This window comes from Xyrauchen texanus, chromosome 10, assembly GCF_025860055.1.
Source record: "Xyrauchen texanus isolate HMW12.3.18 chromosome 10, RBS_HiC_50CHRs, whole genome shotgun sequence".
In the NCBI taxonomy this organism is placed as follows: Eukaryota; Metazoa; Chordata; class Actinopteri; order Cypriniformes; family Catostomidae; genus Xyrauchen; species Xyrauchen texanus.
In genome coordinates this window covers 36,997,306-37,013,282 of record NC_068285.1, presented here as the reverse complement: position 1 = coordinate 37,013,282, position 15,977 = coordinate 36,997,306, and the positions used below count along the sequence as shown (strand labels likewise).

The following is a 15,977-nucleotide window of genomic DNA, read 5'->3' as shown; positions in this document are numbered from 1 at the left end:
TGAAATTATAATTTTGTTTTATATCCACTGAAGAAAAGCAAGATATCAAAATGGAATGCAACACTGTAGTGTTGAATTAGCAAGTTATTCGAAAGGCCTGTTGTAACATATGTATCTTACAGAGATTTATACTGTATACACAAATCTGACTCAGGCATTTTACACATAAATAAATGCAGCTGTCCTTTTAAGGCATGGTATGCAGTTCTTTATTCTCTTTTATTTTGACAGGTTCCTGTGCTGACCCTATACCATCTGCTGCCTGAAAGTTCTTTGAAAACTTCAGAAGTTCTGCGTTGTGTCGTGTGATAAGACAAAATTACAGTAAATGTTTTATGCATTACATAGTAAATTATATACATATAAATTACATGGGGGGTTTATCTAAAACATTAGGTTACTTCTTACAATTTTAGTTGTGCATTTTTTAATCAGAACCAGATAACATTTAAAACAAGTAATTTACTTAAAACCACATGTGAACAGGATTATAATTATTATAATTTTTTTTTTTTAATTAAAGATGACAGAAGGGAAAATTTGGGCAGAACATTTAGGATCAAATCTGTGTATAAGGATCATAAATGGTTGTGCTGATGTCAACACACCTGCAGTACATGGTTGCGATATGAGCCAGCTAGGGTTGCAACGGTATGACATTTTCACGGTATGATAACAGTCTCAGAAAATATCACGGTTTCACAGTATACGTTATTACACAATTACTATTAATAGTGAGAACAGAAGGGTTTATTTATTTATTTATTTATTTTTGAGCAAACACTTTATTATAATTGAAACTTGAAATCATTTATTTTATTGAAGTGTAAAAACAAGTCTCCCTTTTGAAAATAAAATAAATAGAATAAGAAAACTAACAGAATTATAATAATAAACCGAATTATAAACATGATAAAAATAGCATGTAACTATAACATGTTATATAACTAAAGCATGTTAGTTTACATGTTAAATTAACTACTAAATGAAAAATAACATCAGTTGTGTGAGCTTTTAAAGTAATGTCCTGTGATTATTAACAGTTGACATATACTGTAGGTGCGCGACAAGGCCAGACTGCTCCTGTCTGTAACTTTAACTCAGTGCTTCTCAACTGGTTTTGCTTCAGGAAATCAAAGTGTTGACCAGCCATAGATTAAACATAACCTGTATTTAATGCATCCTGGGTTGCATTTCCTTTTATGTTGCATAGTTTTGTTCATGGATTTCCAGTACAAGGACATGCATCAAGTTACATTATTTTTGTTGATGATGTCAAAATCTACAGGAAGTTTTCTCTCCCCCCTTTAAAAATTGAAGAGCATATTTACTTATATGAGCCCATTATTATCCTGTTTGTTACCTAATATTACATATATTACACAGAAGTAAAGGCTCCTCATTATCATGGTTATGTCAGTGTGCTAGTCTTAAATAATAGTAATAATAATAATAATAAATTAATGCATTTATGAAAAAGAAATTCCAGCTGAAACACATCTTGAAACTTTAACTACAACTGCCACTGTTGATATAAAATTAGGTCTAATAGATTCTACCTTTAGATTATTTCATATGAAACTGAAACATTTTGTCAAAATATAACTTGTACTTTTACTTATGTAAAATCCTGAAACAAATTTGTAAAGGTGATGGTGTGTAATTTTTTATTTATTTATTTTTTGGTGCAGAGCACAGTGTTGCTCTTTTCCTCCTCAGTGCTGTTTGGCATGTCAGGGCTGCTACTGTTTGAGAGGTTCGAATTGACAATCTCCGTAACACTTTAAACTAGAAAAGTCTCACTAGAATTTAATTTGTAAATTTAATTGATGTCTGCGCTCCGCAATATCGAGGCAAGGCCAGTTGTTGAACGCGCGCGCCAGAGAGAAGAGCAGATCATTAGCGAGATCGTTATACTCATGCGAAAGTGCAGATGAGAAGTCTTTAGCTGTTTGCGAGATTATCATTACATCTGCCTCGGCAGTCCTAAATAGTTGATCACTTGGGCGGCAGCCGAAATATCTTCAATGAGGGAACCATGGCATTGGTCTTTCCCTGCTGTCCGTGACCCAGTCCGAATAGACCAGTTGAGAAACACTGCTCACACACGCACGCGTGCACGCGAGCGCCTTCATTAACCTATATCTCTTCTAGTTATGCTTTTTAAGTTAAAACATTAATGTGTGTGGTGTAAAATGCAGTACAATGATTCGTCTTGTAAAATGGAGTTTATGTGATGCTCGTCTTTGTTCCCCGTCTCTATACATTATGACAGTACTTCCCTTAAAACATTCCACACTAAGAACACTGTTTATAGGTAATATCCTAAAATGGCAAAAAGTGTTGTTTCTATGGAAGGGTTGTGATTGGGCTCACCACAGCATCAGAACACAAATGGAATTAAAACTTTCCTTGATTTTGGATAGTCTTCAAATTTCGCCAGATACCACCTGTAAAATGAAATAGCACATTAAACCACAAACCACGGTTTTATCTAGGCCACCTTAAACAAAGTAGAGTTGTCATTAACCAGTCATCAGTTCTGATTTACTCAAAAACTGCATAAAAAAACCCGGAGAATTGAAAATGAAACTAATATAAGGGACATTTGTGTCAAATCAACCAAATTTCAGAGACTTCCTTGGATACATTTTTCGATTTTCATAATAATTTTACAATTTACATTTACATTTATGCATTTGGCAGACGCTTTTATCCAAAGCGACTTACAGTGCACTTATTACAGGGACAATCCCCGGAGCAACCTGGAGTTAAGTGCCTTGCTCAAGGACACAATGGTGATAAATATATTATCACTATATTTTAAAGAAATATAGTGATAATATTAAATTCCATTAATCAATATTTACGGAGTAATAAATTACTTTGTAGAGGGGGTCAAAATGGCAATTTTCATATATGATTTTGGAGAAAAATAAAAAACTTATTTAAAAGGATGGTGGCATCATTATAATTTTTACGCAGAGATAGGTAGGTCTATTACTAAAATCAGTTGAATTTATGCCAATCATGTGAATCCAAAATCCAGAATATGCTTTTCATTTGGTATCGTCGTATTTAAAGGGATAGTCCACCCAAAAATGCTAAATATCTCCTGATTTACTCACTCATCTTGCATCCCAGATGTGTATGACACAAATTAAGATTTTTAGAGCAATATCTCAGCTCTGTAGGCCCATATAATGCAAGTGAATGGATGCCAAACTCTTTAAGCTCCAAAATCCACATAAAAGGTAAAAGTAATCCAAAAGACTCCAGGGATTAAATCCATGTGTTCAGACATGATATGATAGAAGTGGTTGAGAAACGGATCAATATTTAAGTCATATTTTTTCATAAATTCTCCTACATGCCCAGTAGGGGGCGATATGCATGAAGAATGTGAATCACCAAAAACAGAAGAAAAAACTAAAGTGATGGAAAAAAGGCTTAAATATTGATCTGTTTCTCACTCACACCCATCAAATTGCTTCATAATATATCGAGTCGTCTGGAGTAGTTCTATGTTGCCCTTATGTGGATTTTGGAGCTTCAAAATGTTGGCACCCATTCACTTGCATTGAATGGACCTACAGAGATTAGATATTCTTCTAAAATAATCTTTGTTTGTGTTCTGCAGAAGAAAGTCATACACATCTGTTATGGCATGTGGGTGAGTAAATAAAGAATTTACATTTTTGGGTGAACTTTTCCTTTAAGGCTTTATATGGTTAAAAAAAAGTCTACTTACTCTTCAGTAAGTGCAGCAAGTTCAGAAATGTTAATCTACAAAACAAAATGAAAAACGAGCCGAGGACCTCTGGTTGAGATGACACGGAATAACCCTCAAGTATTGTGATCATTGCACTTAATTCATATTGTAATCTCTTACTTGTGGTGAGCAACTGCTCTACTGGACAGCACAACAACTGTGAAGACGGCAAAAGCTGCACTGTGCACTGAGTGACCAGCCAGAGCAAATCCAGCCCATTCTACAATCTCACCCAAGAAGTTTGCTCCTGATACATATTCAAACATGCCTCCTATAAAAAGAAAACAGTCACGAAGAGCCACTTGAATGGAAGTCATCACATCATAAATTCATCTGTTTTAGAAAGCAAGAAGAGAATTTCAAGTTAATCAGATTGTGCAGTGCTTGCTGTTAAATCACATGGGTTTTATTAAGAGTGAAACCATCTGAGCAGCGAGTTGTCTGGTTTAATAGCATGTCTCAAAATCGTGTCTTCATAATACAACATCTCATATGTTTGGAAATGAAAAACCTGCATCTTGATGTTAAATGACTTTGATAAAGTGTTATCATTTGTTTTAGACTATCCAGTGAAGTCTTGATTTCAGACAGCTTTGGAATATGTATACTACAAGAATAGCAGATAACTGCTTTTACATTTAGCACTGTCTGTCTGTTTATAAAGAGAGACAGAAGCTGATGTCACTGACTATTAGGATCTCTGTAGAAGGGTCACTCCTGACAAGTTGCTGAGGCAATGAGTCATGATCATAAAGGGCATCTATTTTTATTTTTTCAGTCAAAGCTAGAGGGAAACACTGACTCTTCATGGTGAAGCACCATAGTTCAAACCTTCAATGAAGAGGACACCCCAGCATTGCACACCATTTTGATCTGAGCATGTTGTTTCACATGTAGGGCACCTTTAATTTTATAAAAATGTATATCATAAATTTAGCCTATTTAGCTCAAAACAGGCTTAACAGGCTGGGCATGGCATGAGGATGAGTACATTTTGAGAGAATTTTCATTTTTGGGTGAACGAACACTTCAGAATTATGATCCAGGAACCAAATCGGCCAGCTCTGAGGTGAATTACAATGTTACAAACGGATTTGAAAATCAGACAAAACGACAAAAGGTACAAAACAGTGTACTGTACTTAACATCTTACATGAGGGAATGAACTACAATCCTATTACAGGGGCACTCAGTCATTTTTTCCTCATTATATATTTTTTATTTCTAAATACATTAATTGTAATTTTGAAACATGTTTATAATATCATACCAAATCACATGAGATGAAGATTCTAGTTATATCAGTAACGTCATAAAAGCTGTTTTATTCTACATGGAGAGGGTCAGTCATGTTAGGATCACATGACCAGCTAATGCTACTCACTTAATCTCAGTAACCGACCTATTGGATTGGCTATTGGACACTTTCACTCTTGGATTAAATTAATCCTGGTTTACTTTGAATAGTGAACGTGGCATCGGTAACTAAAAACGTTTGTGTTTGAACGACAAGATCACATATTCATAAAAGTATTGAGATTCCAATCAACGAACAACATCTGAGCTCACAGTAGGTTTGTTTTTCAAGCTTTATTAATTATCATTAAAAATCTATTCCCTTATGGAAAAAATGAATGGGATTTTTACTTCAGGAACCAGACTGTTGCGGTCTATAAGGTGAAAGGCTCTTTTAATTGAATGGCAGGACCTTCTTTCCAACAGGCAAATCTTTAAATTGAGAGTGGCAATTACTTCCCCTTGTACTGTCTCTGCCTGAAACCACCGATCAGAAGCTGAGCACCAACATTTCAGAAAATTTCAGTATAACATTTTGAAAAAACATTAAATCTCACAATTCCTAGATGGTGTTGATAATCTATGATATTCATTTTTTTTTGTTACCTCTAGGTATTTTATAGCCGGTCTCTCCAGGCTTACGGAGGTTCCTGAGTATATGGTCAGAGTGAATGTTAATGGTCCATCCCAGGAACCACATACAAGACCCTGGAAGAAAGAAATCCATCAAACAGCATTTCAAAACCAATAGTCATGACCTGACATAAGAACTACAGCAGAGGCCTGTATAATTCACCATGAGGAAATGTGACTGGTAACTAATGAATAGCAGCTAATGTTCACAAGAGGTCACCAAGAGTTCAGGGTATTTATGATCTCATATGATATGATCTCTCTACACATCCACTTCCTACTTTTCTCTCTCTCTCTCTCTCTCTCTCTGCACAACAAAATCAAGATTTTAGGTTAAAATTTAGATTAATGTATAAGGGACAGTGTACATCTAAGGTTCTGCAAATAGACATAATTTCTTTTAAGATTTTTGTAGTGTGTTTTGATTTCAGTAACTTAAAATAGTCCTACGGTGTGACAAATGAACAATTAAAAGTACAAATACAATACAATAATTAGTAAAATGCTGATTAAAAGTTTGTTACTTGAGTATTTTCAGCCTGTGTCTTCTTAATTCTTAACTTTCTCATTTAAATGGATCATGACACGCATTTGTTTTTTAATTTAATGTTCTTTGATGTTCACTTATGTTCGTGATTTGTTTTGCAAAAAAAAAAAAAAAAAAATCATTTTCCTCCCTCATTCTGACCCTCTTTCAGCAACGCTGGTTTTGTTGCTACTCTCCTTTAAGACTTAACAGTAAGCGGCCACTGTTATGATTGGCTCTCTGCTCTTGACTGATCTGCTCTCTCCTTGCCATCTCACTGGTACTGGATGGGGCTACCAAAGCTGTGCATGAGCACAATTGTATTTTTTTACTCTGAGCTTGTGTATTGTGGAATTTAAATGTATCCAAGTGGCTCGAGTGTTTTGACTGCGTTCACCAAAATTCTTTCAGATTAATTTAATGATTCAGTGACCATTTCTGGTGATGCCAGAAGGTAATGACAAATGAGTGTCTTGTGTGAAATGAGTTAGTCACTGAAACAATGATCAAAAGAAAATGTTAATCCTTTAAAATGTGTCTACAGACCTAAAGAGACTTTAGTAAAGGTTTTAAGCATTATAAGAACAAATCAAATTTATCATTTCCCTACAGTTTTGAGCTGCTGAGCATGACATTTACAGTGCATCCGGAAAGTACAGAAACATTTCTGCAGCAATGAAGGTCCCAATGAGCACAGTAGCCTCCATCATCCATAAATGGAAGAAGTTTGGAACCACCAGGACTCTTCCTAGAGCTGGCCGCCCGGCAAAACTGAAAGATCGGGTTAGAAGGGCCTTAGACAGGGAGGTGACCAAGAACCCGATGGTCACTCTGACAGAGCTCCAGCGTTTCTCTGTGGAGAGAGGAGAACCTTCCAGAAGAACAACCATCTCTGCAGCACTCCACCAATCAGGCCTGTACGGTAGAGTGGCCAGACGGAAGCCACTCCTCAGTAAAAGGCACATGACAGCCCGCCTGGAGTTTGCCAAAAGGCACCTGAAGGACTCTCAGACCATGAGAAACAAAATTCTCTGGTCTGATGAAACAAAGATTGATCTCTTTGGCCTGAATGGCAAGCATCATGTCTGGAGGAAACCAGGCACCGCTCATCACCAGACCAATACCATCCCTACAGTGAAGCATGGTGGTGGCAGCATCATGCGGTGGGGATGTTTTTCAGCGGCAGGAACCGGGAGACTAGTCAGGATTGAGGGAAAGATGAATGCAGCAATGTACGAGACATCCTTGATGAAAACTTGCTCCAGAGCGCTCTGGAGTTCATACTGGTGTGAAGGTTCATCTTCCAGCAGGACAGCGACCCTAAGCACACAGCCAAGATAACAAACGAGTGGCTACGTGACAACTCTGTGAGTGTCCTTGAGTGGCCCAGCCAGAGCCCAGACTTGAACCTGATTGAACATCTCTGGAGAGATCTGAAAATGGCTGTGCACTGACGCTCCCCCATCCAACCTGATGGAGCTTGAGAGGTCCTGCAAAGATGAATGGGAGAAACTGCCCAAAAATAGGTGTGCCAAGCTTGTAGCATCATACACAAACAAGACTTTAGGCTGTAATTGGTGCCAAAGGTGCTTCAACAAAGGCTGTGAATATACTTATACTTTAGAATATACTTTATTTCATTTTTTAGTTTTAAAGGTGGGGTATGTGATTTGCAAAACGGCCGGCAGATTTTGAAAATACACAACTCTAAGGTCCTACCTTCTCTCCTCCAACGCTGGCCCTGACTCCACCCATTCCAAAAACATGGACGCGCAATCATGCACGAGCGAAAACTCAGATGCGCAGTGTTCTAGCAGTGTTCTAGACTCACTAGTCAAACAGTGCATTCACCTGTCAGACAATTTTTCAGAGCAAATTGTTGACACAGCAGGAGGAGGGGGTCGCATACCACTCTTGAAAGGTGTAGAGCTGATTTTCTCATAACTGTAAAAAAAAAAAAAGAACATCGCCAGCCCTGGCGTCTGTACAGCGGTCTTCTATTCAAAACAGGATTCATAGAAATGTGGAACAACCCCACTAGCACTATAAAAGCTCTATTCTCCATACATAAATACAATCGCTTCCTGTTACTGGGTCACGAGCTTTGAGTATGCGCATCGAACGGGACACGCAGCGCCAGGGTGGTGGGGGAGGGGGCATGGTACGACCGTTTGATTGACACATTTTCTGTCCAATGATTCTAGATGGTCTTGAAAATGATTGGCTGGAGTTTTTCGAGTCCTGCCCGTTCCACAGATGATTAAATTGCTTAATTTTCATTTCAGTGCTTCTAATTTACAGCCAGTAAGTGGGTTAGGAATAGGATTTCAAGTTATTTTGAAAAAATGGTCAAAAAAGAAAATCACATACCCCACCTTTAATAAATTTGCAAAGATTTTAAACAAACTTCTTTCACTTTGTCATTATGGGGTATTGTTTGTAGAATTTTGAAGGAAATCATTAATTTAATCAATTTTGGAATAAGGCTGTAACATAACAAAATGTGGAAAAAGTGAAGCGCTGTGAATATTTTCCAGATGCACTGTATCAAAAGACATCTATTGACTTCAGTAAAGTGTTCTAAGAACACAGTAGATCTATCTTTTTTCCTGCAGTTTGTCGACTGCACACCAACATAGAGGTAAAAAAAACAGTAGCTGATATTAAAAATAGCTTTACATATTTAACACATATATAGTAATTTGCTTAAATGAGCAAAAACAATCGATCAAACTATTACCCCACTAACAATGTAAAAAGCATAACTTAATGAAAACTCATGCATTGATATAAAATCGAAACTGCGTACAATGTACATAAAACTCTAAAACTACTTACAGTGTGTGTGTAACAGATACACAGACTCGAAGGTAGAGTTAAACCCGGAGGTGTAGTTTATTGAGCCATGGAAGTTTTTGGTGGTGGAGTCAAGGAGAGCGGAGCCGTGGAAGACTCAGGTGGCAGGGCCATGGATGGTTCAGGAGGCAGAGCCGTAGAAGGTTCCGGAGACAGGGCCGTGGTAGGTGGGGTCATGGAAGGCTCAGGAGGCGGAACCGTAGAAGGCCCTGGAGACGGAGCCGAGGGAGGCTCAGGAGGCGAAGCCCTGGAAGGCTCTGGGGGCGGAGCCGTGGGAGGCTCAGTTGTTGGAGCCGTGGGAGGCGGAGCCGAGGGAGGCGGAGGTTGAAGCCCTGGAAGGCTCGGGAGACGGAGCCGTAGCAGACTCTGGAGATGGTGCCGTAGATGGCAGAGCCATGGAGGACTCTGGGGGTGGTCGGAGGCTGAGCCGTGGAAGGCGGAGCCGTGGGCGACTGGGGGACGACCTCCGTTGTTGTGAGCCTTTGCAGAGACAGGGGAAAAGGTGCCCTCTTCCTTCTCTTTTTCCTTCGGCCAGCAGGGAGTGTGGTTACGGAGATGGTCGAGGCTACAGGCGCTGGCTCTGGGACGGTCGAGGCTACAGGCGCTGGCTCTGGGACGGTCGAGGCCACAGGCGCTGGCTCTGGGACGGTCGAGGCCACAGGCGCTGGCTCTGGGACGGTCGAGGCCACAGGCGCTGGCTCGCTGACAGTCGAGGCTACTGGCGCTGGCTCACTGACAGTAGGGACCGCAGACACTGGCTCGCTGACCGTGGCAGGCGTAGGCTCTGGCTCGTTGACCGTGGCCGCTGCTGGATGCAACAGTGAATCGGCCACTGGGAACAGGATAGGGTTAGCCCCCCCCAAAATGTATTTAGGCGTGGAGTTACCTTGGTGACAGGGGCCGTGGAAGGCTTGGCGACCGGGGCCGTGGAAGGCTTGCAGACAGGGGGCATGGCAGGCTTGCAGACGGGCCGTGGGAGGCTTGGCGACAGGGGCCGTGGAAGGCTTGGCGACAGGGGCCGTGGAAGGCTTGCCAATGTCCACTGTGGGAGGATATCCCAAGTCCTCATCCTCCACACCCACAGTAAAAGGTGAGCCGCTGAGTTCTAGTGCCATCTCCACGAAGTTGCAGAGCGTCCAGTGAGGACCCGCTGGAGGCATCTGCTCCTTCAGTGCACTATTCAGACCAGCTCTGAAGAAATATACTAGAGAGTTGTCCTCATAGTGCACCAAATTCGCTAGATGGAGAAACTCACGCACGTGATCCTCAACTGGATGATCTCCTTGTTCGAGGAGGAGGATTTGCACAGCTGGTAAATCCATAGCTATGGGTCAGTCCTTCTGTAGCAAATACTGGAGTAGGAAAAACCACGGGGTTAGAAAACCACTACAGTACTCCGCCACTCCAGAGTAGGGCGCTGGGTTGGCAACGGGAGTCGCGGAATAACCAGGAGAAGAAATTGCGGAAGCGCTGGTGGTTAATGGAGGTGCGGAGTGATCGGATCCTGCCGGGTTCAAGATTACATTGTGTGGTCTGGTCTTCTGTAACAGATACACAGACTCGAAGGTAAAGTTACACCCGGAGGTGTAGTTTATTGAGGGAAAAGGGAAGCTGGTGAACCTGAGTGCACACCGCAGTGCTATGGAGAGGAGATCACGGGAACTGGATGATGGGGTGATGAAGTGAGGAACTTGAACACACCGGAGCGTTGGAGAGGGGAACTACGTGGAACGTAGCAGGAGTGATGAGCGAGGAGCTCGGAGAGGAGATCACGGGAACTTGTCGATGGAGCAATGGAGTGAGGAGCTTGAACACGCCGGAGCGCTGGAGAGGAGAATTACGTGGAACGTTGCTGGAACGAAGGAGCAAGGAGCTCTGGACGATGACCATGAAACGTCTTGGAGAGGAAGCAGGTAAGTGAGTCTATGATCGACTTATGAGAGACCAGACCAAGAGTGACAGGAGAGTGGAGCTCTTATACTGTGAGGCTGATGAATGTGGGAACGAGTTTCAGGTGCAGGTGATTAGTGTTCGGGAGAGTCAGGAGGAACTGTGACAGTGTGCTTAAAAGAAGGAATATCCTTATTTTTATTTTTTTTCTGTAGTGCATTTCATGTATTTCTGCCAATCAAGAACAATATGATGATAAATAACTCTCATTTGTATGTTCCTCATCTCTAGATTATTAATTTAGATCAACATCAATGCCAATAAAAAAAAACATGGATAAATGAGCATTGTTGAAATCAACTTTGTAGAAGTGAATGGTGCCGCATTGATTAGACTGTCTGACTGACGGACTATTAAGGGTTATTTTGTCTCATGAAACTCACCTGTGATTGGCTGGATGATCACACAATCAGCCCAAAGTAACAAAACACAAAGAATACTGAATACAAATCTACCATTTGGACTCTGGTTTAGCTTGGAAAAATGCAGCGGACAAAAATCACCTTTTTAAAGATTGCGGGGGATGTGTCACCCACGTCCCCTGCGGCTACTATGCCATTGCCTATGATCACATATCCCATGTATAGATGGAACTGTCAGAGTGTTGGGAATATTCACAAATAATTGATATATTGTCCGTAAAAACATGAGAGTAGGCTGCACGATTATAGCAAAAATCATAATTGTTAATTATTGCCCTCGATATTGTAATTGCGATTATTAATGTCGATTAATATATTAAATTACTGTGAAGTCACAAAAGCAAACATGTGGTTCTTCAGAGAAGCAGATTTCAATGGTGGATATGAGCTGTGCTCCAGTTTCTTTTAAGCATTATATTGTGTTGTATTTTATATTGTAATAATGTTTGTTAAGGTATGGCAAATACAAATTATTGTAAATTGATATCTTTGGTATAGAATAAATTGAATTATTGCTAAATTACTGCTTAAATTATCAGTCCATGTACAGTAAATAATAAGGCATATTCAATATTCAAACTTATTAACAGCTGATTTAAATCGACCAAGTTACTGTGTTCAGTAAATCCTTTGGTAGATCTTCAATGGTGATCTTGTTCATGTAAGATCATCGTTAGATAATTTTTGGCCTCAATGGTTGCACTTTGTAAATTAAAAACAGTAAAATGCGATCGGAGTTTGTGCGATGCGTTAAAATGTTAAATCTACTGTACCAATACCAGCTGTGTGGCAAATGGGTTTTATTAGAGCAGACGCGAGCAATAACAATGACGGTGATTCCTGACATATGCTATTCATGCCATATTCTTTATGTTGGCTACACTTCTAAAACACACTTAGAACAGTGCATTATTTTATTGCTATTTTGTACAAATCAAATTCACATTTGCCTACTCATTAACATGACAAAACAAAACTGTTATTCAATTTTATGTAAATTGTACACAGAAATCGTGCAGTGACTGCTGTCACTCACTGCAGGTTTACACTGTTTGAGATCTGCATTTCGACGCGAGCTCAGTGACGATCCACACAATGTTCTGCACTCTCACGAATGCTCTCATTACAAACAAAGCTGTCTAATCAGCATAATAAATTATTTACACCGCGTCTGTGCCTTGATTACAACGGGATTGTTTTAGTTTTGTCTTGTTGCTCATTTGCAGTGTATTTAACATCTACATTCGCGTAGCGGTGCAACATGCAATGAATCCAAAATAATTACTAAGTGCTTTTCGTCCTTGTTTTACAGCTTCTTTTCAAGTTTCAGAAGTTGTTTCTTTAGTATTAATTTTCGTGTGCCACACGAACATAGGTGGAACATAAAGCAAACATCTGGGCATTAATTTCAGATGGTTTAAAACTTGGGCATTATTATCAGTTGTCATTACAGATAGAACATGGACTAATCGAAGCGGCTCTAATTGGCCATTTGACGTTTCAGTGCTCAACGGATTACATAATCGTGGCAGCCGTAATCGTAATCGCGATTAGTTTTCCAATTAATTGTGCAGCCCTACATGAGAGTAAAAAAAAATCCAATATTTTAGAAGAGAACAAAACATCATGGTTGTTTAAGCCAATGAGCATTAAGCTGTGTTGTTAGCAAGTCGTTTCCCATCATTCTTGCAGTTTGAGAAGCTTGGAAAAAGCAGCTGCGCAGCCTCACGCCGGTTTCACACTGCACGCGTTAGCAGAGCGTATTTTTTTCGCCGCCCATGTTAACAGATTAGAGCATTCACATCGCACGCAGGCAGCAGGTAGCAGGAGCAGAGCAGGAGCAGCAGTGCCGCGATCGTTTCGGCGTCCTGTCTATTTTTGCCACGCGGCTTACGCTGAATTAAAGTGACAATGCATTGATCATGGCAAAAATACACAGCAGTTACCAAAAGCGCATTGATGATATCTATTGTGTTTTAAACAGTCAATCAAATGACCTTCATCAATTTAAAAAGAAAACAAATGTCCAAAAACAAACTTCAAAAACAAGTTTAAATAATTTATACTGCCAGTTTAGTTTAAGTTAGATTAATTTAATGTATAAATGTATACACACATAACTATATATATATATATATATATATTGTCATAAGGATGCCATGCTGATATCATGCTGACAATCATAAACAAAAGCACGTGGTGTCACAGCCGGCATGGTCGAGTCGGAGTTCGGTGACAAGATGGTAATATGCACCTTATTCTCTCCTTCGTCGGTTCATGGAGTGAACCCAAAGTCTGCGTCTTTTCCGTAGTCTTCTTTATAGCAAATACAGCGCAATTGCCTTCCTTCTATCAACAACTCGCACTACACGGTCAACAAAAACAAAGATGAACCAAAAGTTATATAATATTATATTAATATTATTATAATAATATAATATAAATGTATTTGAAAACGAAATAAAGCAATGCCAACTTACCCATAGCCTACTTTGTCTGTAAACACGCCGCGCGCGTCAAACGCTGCCAGTATGAAAGCAAAACGCACGTGTCCTGCTTCCGCTCACCATACGCACTGCTCCTGCGCTGCTTACGCTCTGCTAACGCGTGCAGTGTGAAACCGGCGTCACTCTCGCTGGATATTTTTTTGACATACGTTTCAAGACATCACAGCAAATTGGACAGATTTCTAACTGGCATGCACCTGCCGCTGATCACCGGTGATTGGTTCTACATAGAACTTGCTCATCTCAAACGAGCCAAGTGTGTACCACAGTGTGACATCACAATGTGGAGTTAGAAGAGAATGAGGCGTTTTGGCCGCTTGGTTTGAACAAATGCTCTTTTTGCAGTGAGAAGGAAGTTTTGAGTTCTGAAACTTGCAGTATGTTTTCATAGAACAATGACCTCTTACTGTATATGTCAAAAGATCAAGGAAAATGTAATGCTTCGTGTCATGATCCCTATCTGTTAGTAACTGCCAAGTTAAATAAAGTGTTTAATAAAGCACCAGTGGGGACTGAATCTACTGTGGCCTTTGCCTATGCTCTCATTATAAACAAACCTAAAATACAGATTTTGTGTTTGTGTGTGTGTATATATATGTATATATAAACTAAGGAAAAGTTTGGAAATTACTCTTCTATCATGTTATTAATCACTCAGACACCCACTAGCACATACCTGTTATGAAACAGGGATGTGTAACCCAATCAGACGAGTATTCTGCATAGTGGCTCAGGTATCTTGCCTGCAGGTAGCCATTGTAGATGCAGAAGACAAAGGCCAGGGCAAACGAGATGAATGGTGTTGATTTCCCTCCTCGAATTAAAAATGGGTAAATGAGGGACCTAGAAGAAATAATGTACATGTTTATGTGTTCTGTTGACTGATCACACTACTTCACATATACTCTCCTCATGTCAATACATTCATAGACATTCATTTATGTCTGTTGTATTTCAAGTATTTAGCCTACCTTTGCATGTAATGGCAAAAGAACATGAGCAGAAGGAGTTGGTTGGGCAGGTGCGTTATCTTTGCACAGGAACTCCACAGCACCAAACTCAAAGGAACAAGAAAAGCGGGCAGTTCCTGAACAAACCAGGCGAATTTGACATTAACAGGAAACCCATACTTGCTGGACGCATATCTGCCATAGGGCACGTTCACAAAGAGTAAAGTCAGGAAAGTTACGGAAGCCATGGACATCATTAAGTATGATAAACAATCCAAAACGTACAGTTCTTCCTCCTCGGAAGAAAATAATGCGTTGAGAATAGCGTCCATGGTTGAAATTTACAAAAAATAAATCCTCGATGCTCTATTTATGTGAAGTGTTTATGTACCGTTTCTACGTGTGCAGTGCAAGCATTACGAAACAAAATGAATGAAAAACGCTCACCACTATAGCGGTATCAGCCAATCAGAAAAGACGATGGGCGGTGCTTAAGTGCATGTAATTATTATTATGTTTTTTTTTACAACATAAATGAATCAAAAGAGAATATTTTGTTAATATTTAACTTTTACCTCCAAAATAATTCTAGCAAAAAAAAAAAAAAAAAGGCTCACATTTATATTTTTTGATCGAAATTCAAACAGCATACACAAAGACTTCTTAAAATGCAAAGGCTATTACAATACCTCATATCTGCACTCCACTTTTTTTTTTACTGTCCTTTTACACAATTATTTTAGTTAGATTTTTGTAATTGAATTAACGACCCATTTGCTTTTGGATTTCTCCATGTATTTTTTTAAGGATGTACTGTTTGTTTCTTTATAGAATTAGTCAAACAAATACAATGTATTAGGTATTATTAACCACCTATTTATGTAAGACAAATCGTATATTCACAGAAGCAAATTCAAAAGTAAAAAAATATTCTTCAAATAATACCAAATCTCTTTATATTAAATTAATTTTTTAAGTGCGGATTCATAATATTTTATACTTTTATTCCTGGTGCTTTTCTCTTTTTTCTTTCAAATGTACATTATTTAATGTAAATGTGCATTC

The 15,977-nt window shown here is 39.4% G+C and overlaps 1 protein-coding gene across 1 annotated transcript in view; it reads right to left on the bottom strand.

Moving 5' to 3' along the window:
• Nucleotides 1-15,305, bottom strand: part of LOC127651046 (3-oxo-5-alpha-steroid 4-dehydrogenase 1-like) — a 15,472-nt gene extending 167 nt beyond the window's left edge. Inside the window, exons 1-5 of the mRNA XM_052136750.1 lie at nt 14,934-15,305; nt 14,639-14,805; nt 5,675-5,776; nt 3,893-4,043; nt 1-2,450 (exon numbers count right to left, since the gene is read on the bottom strand). The exon at nt 1-2,450 is cut by the window's left edge and continues 167 nt beyond it. Coding sequence (XP_051992710.1) covers nt 2,384-2,450; nt 3,893-4,043; nt 5,675-5,776; nt 14,639-14,805; nt 14,934-15,244 — 798 coding nt within the window. The 5' untranslated portion in view covers nt 15,245-15,305 and the 3' untranslated portion in view covers nt 1-2,383. The remainder of the gene's footprint in view (nt 2,451-3,892; nt 4,044-5,674; nt 5,777-14,638; nt 14,806-14,933) is intronic.
• Between the last annotated feature and the right edge of the window lie 672 nt (nt 15,306-15,977).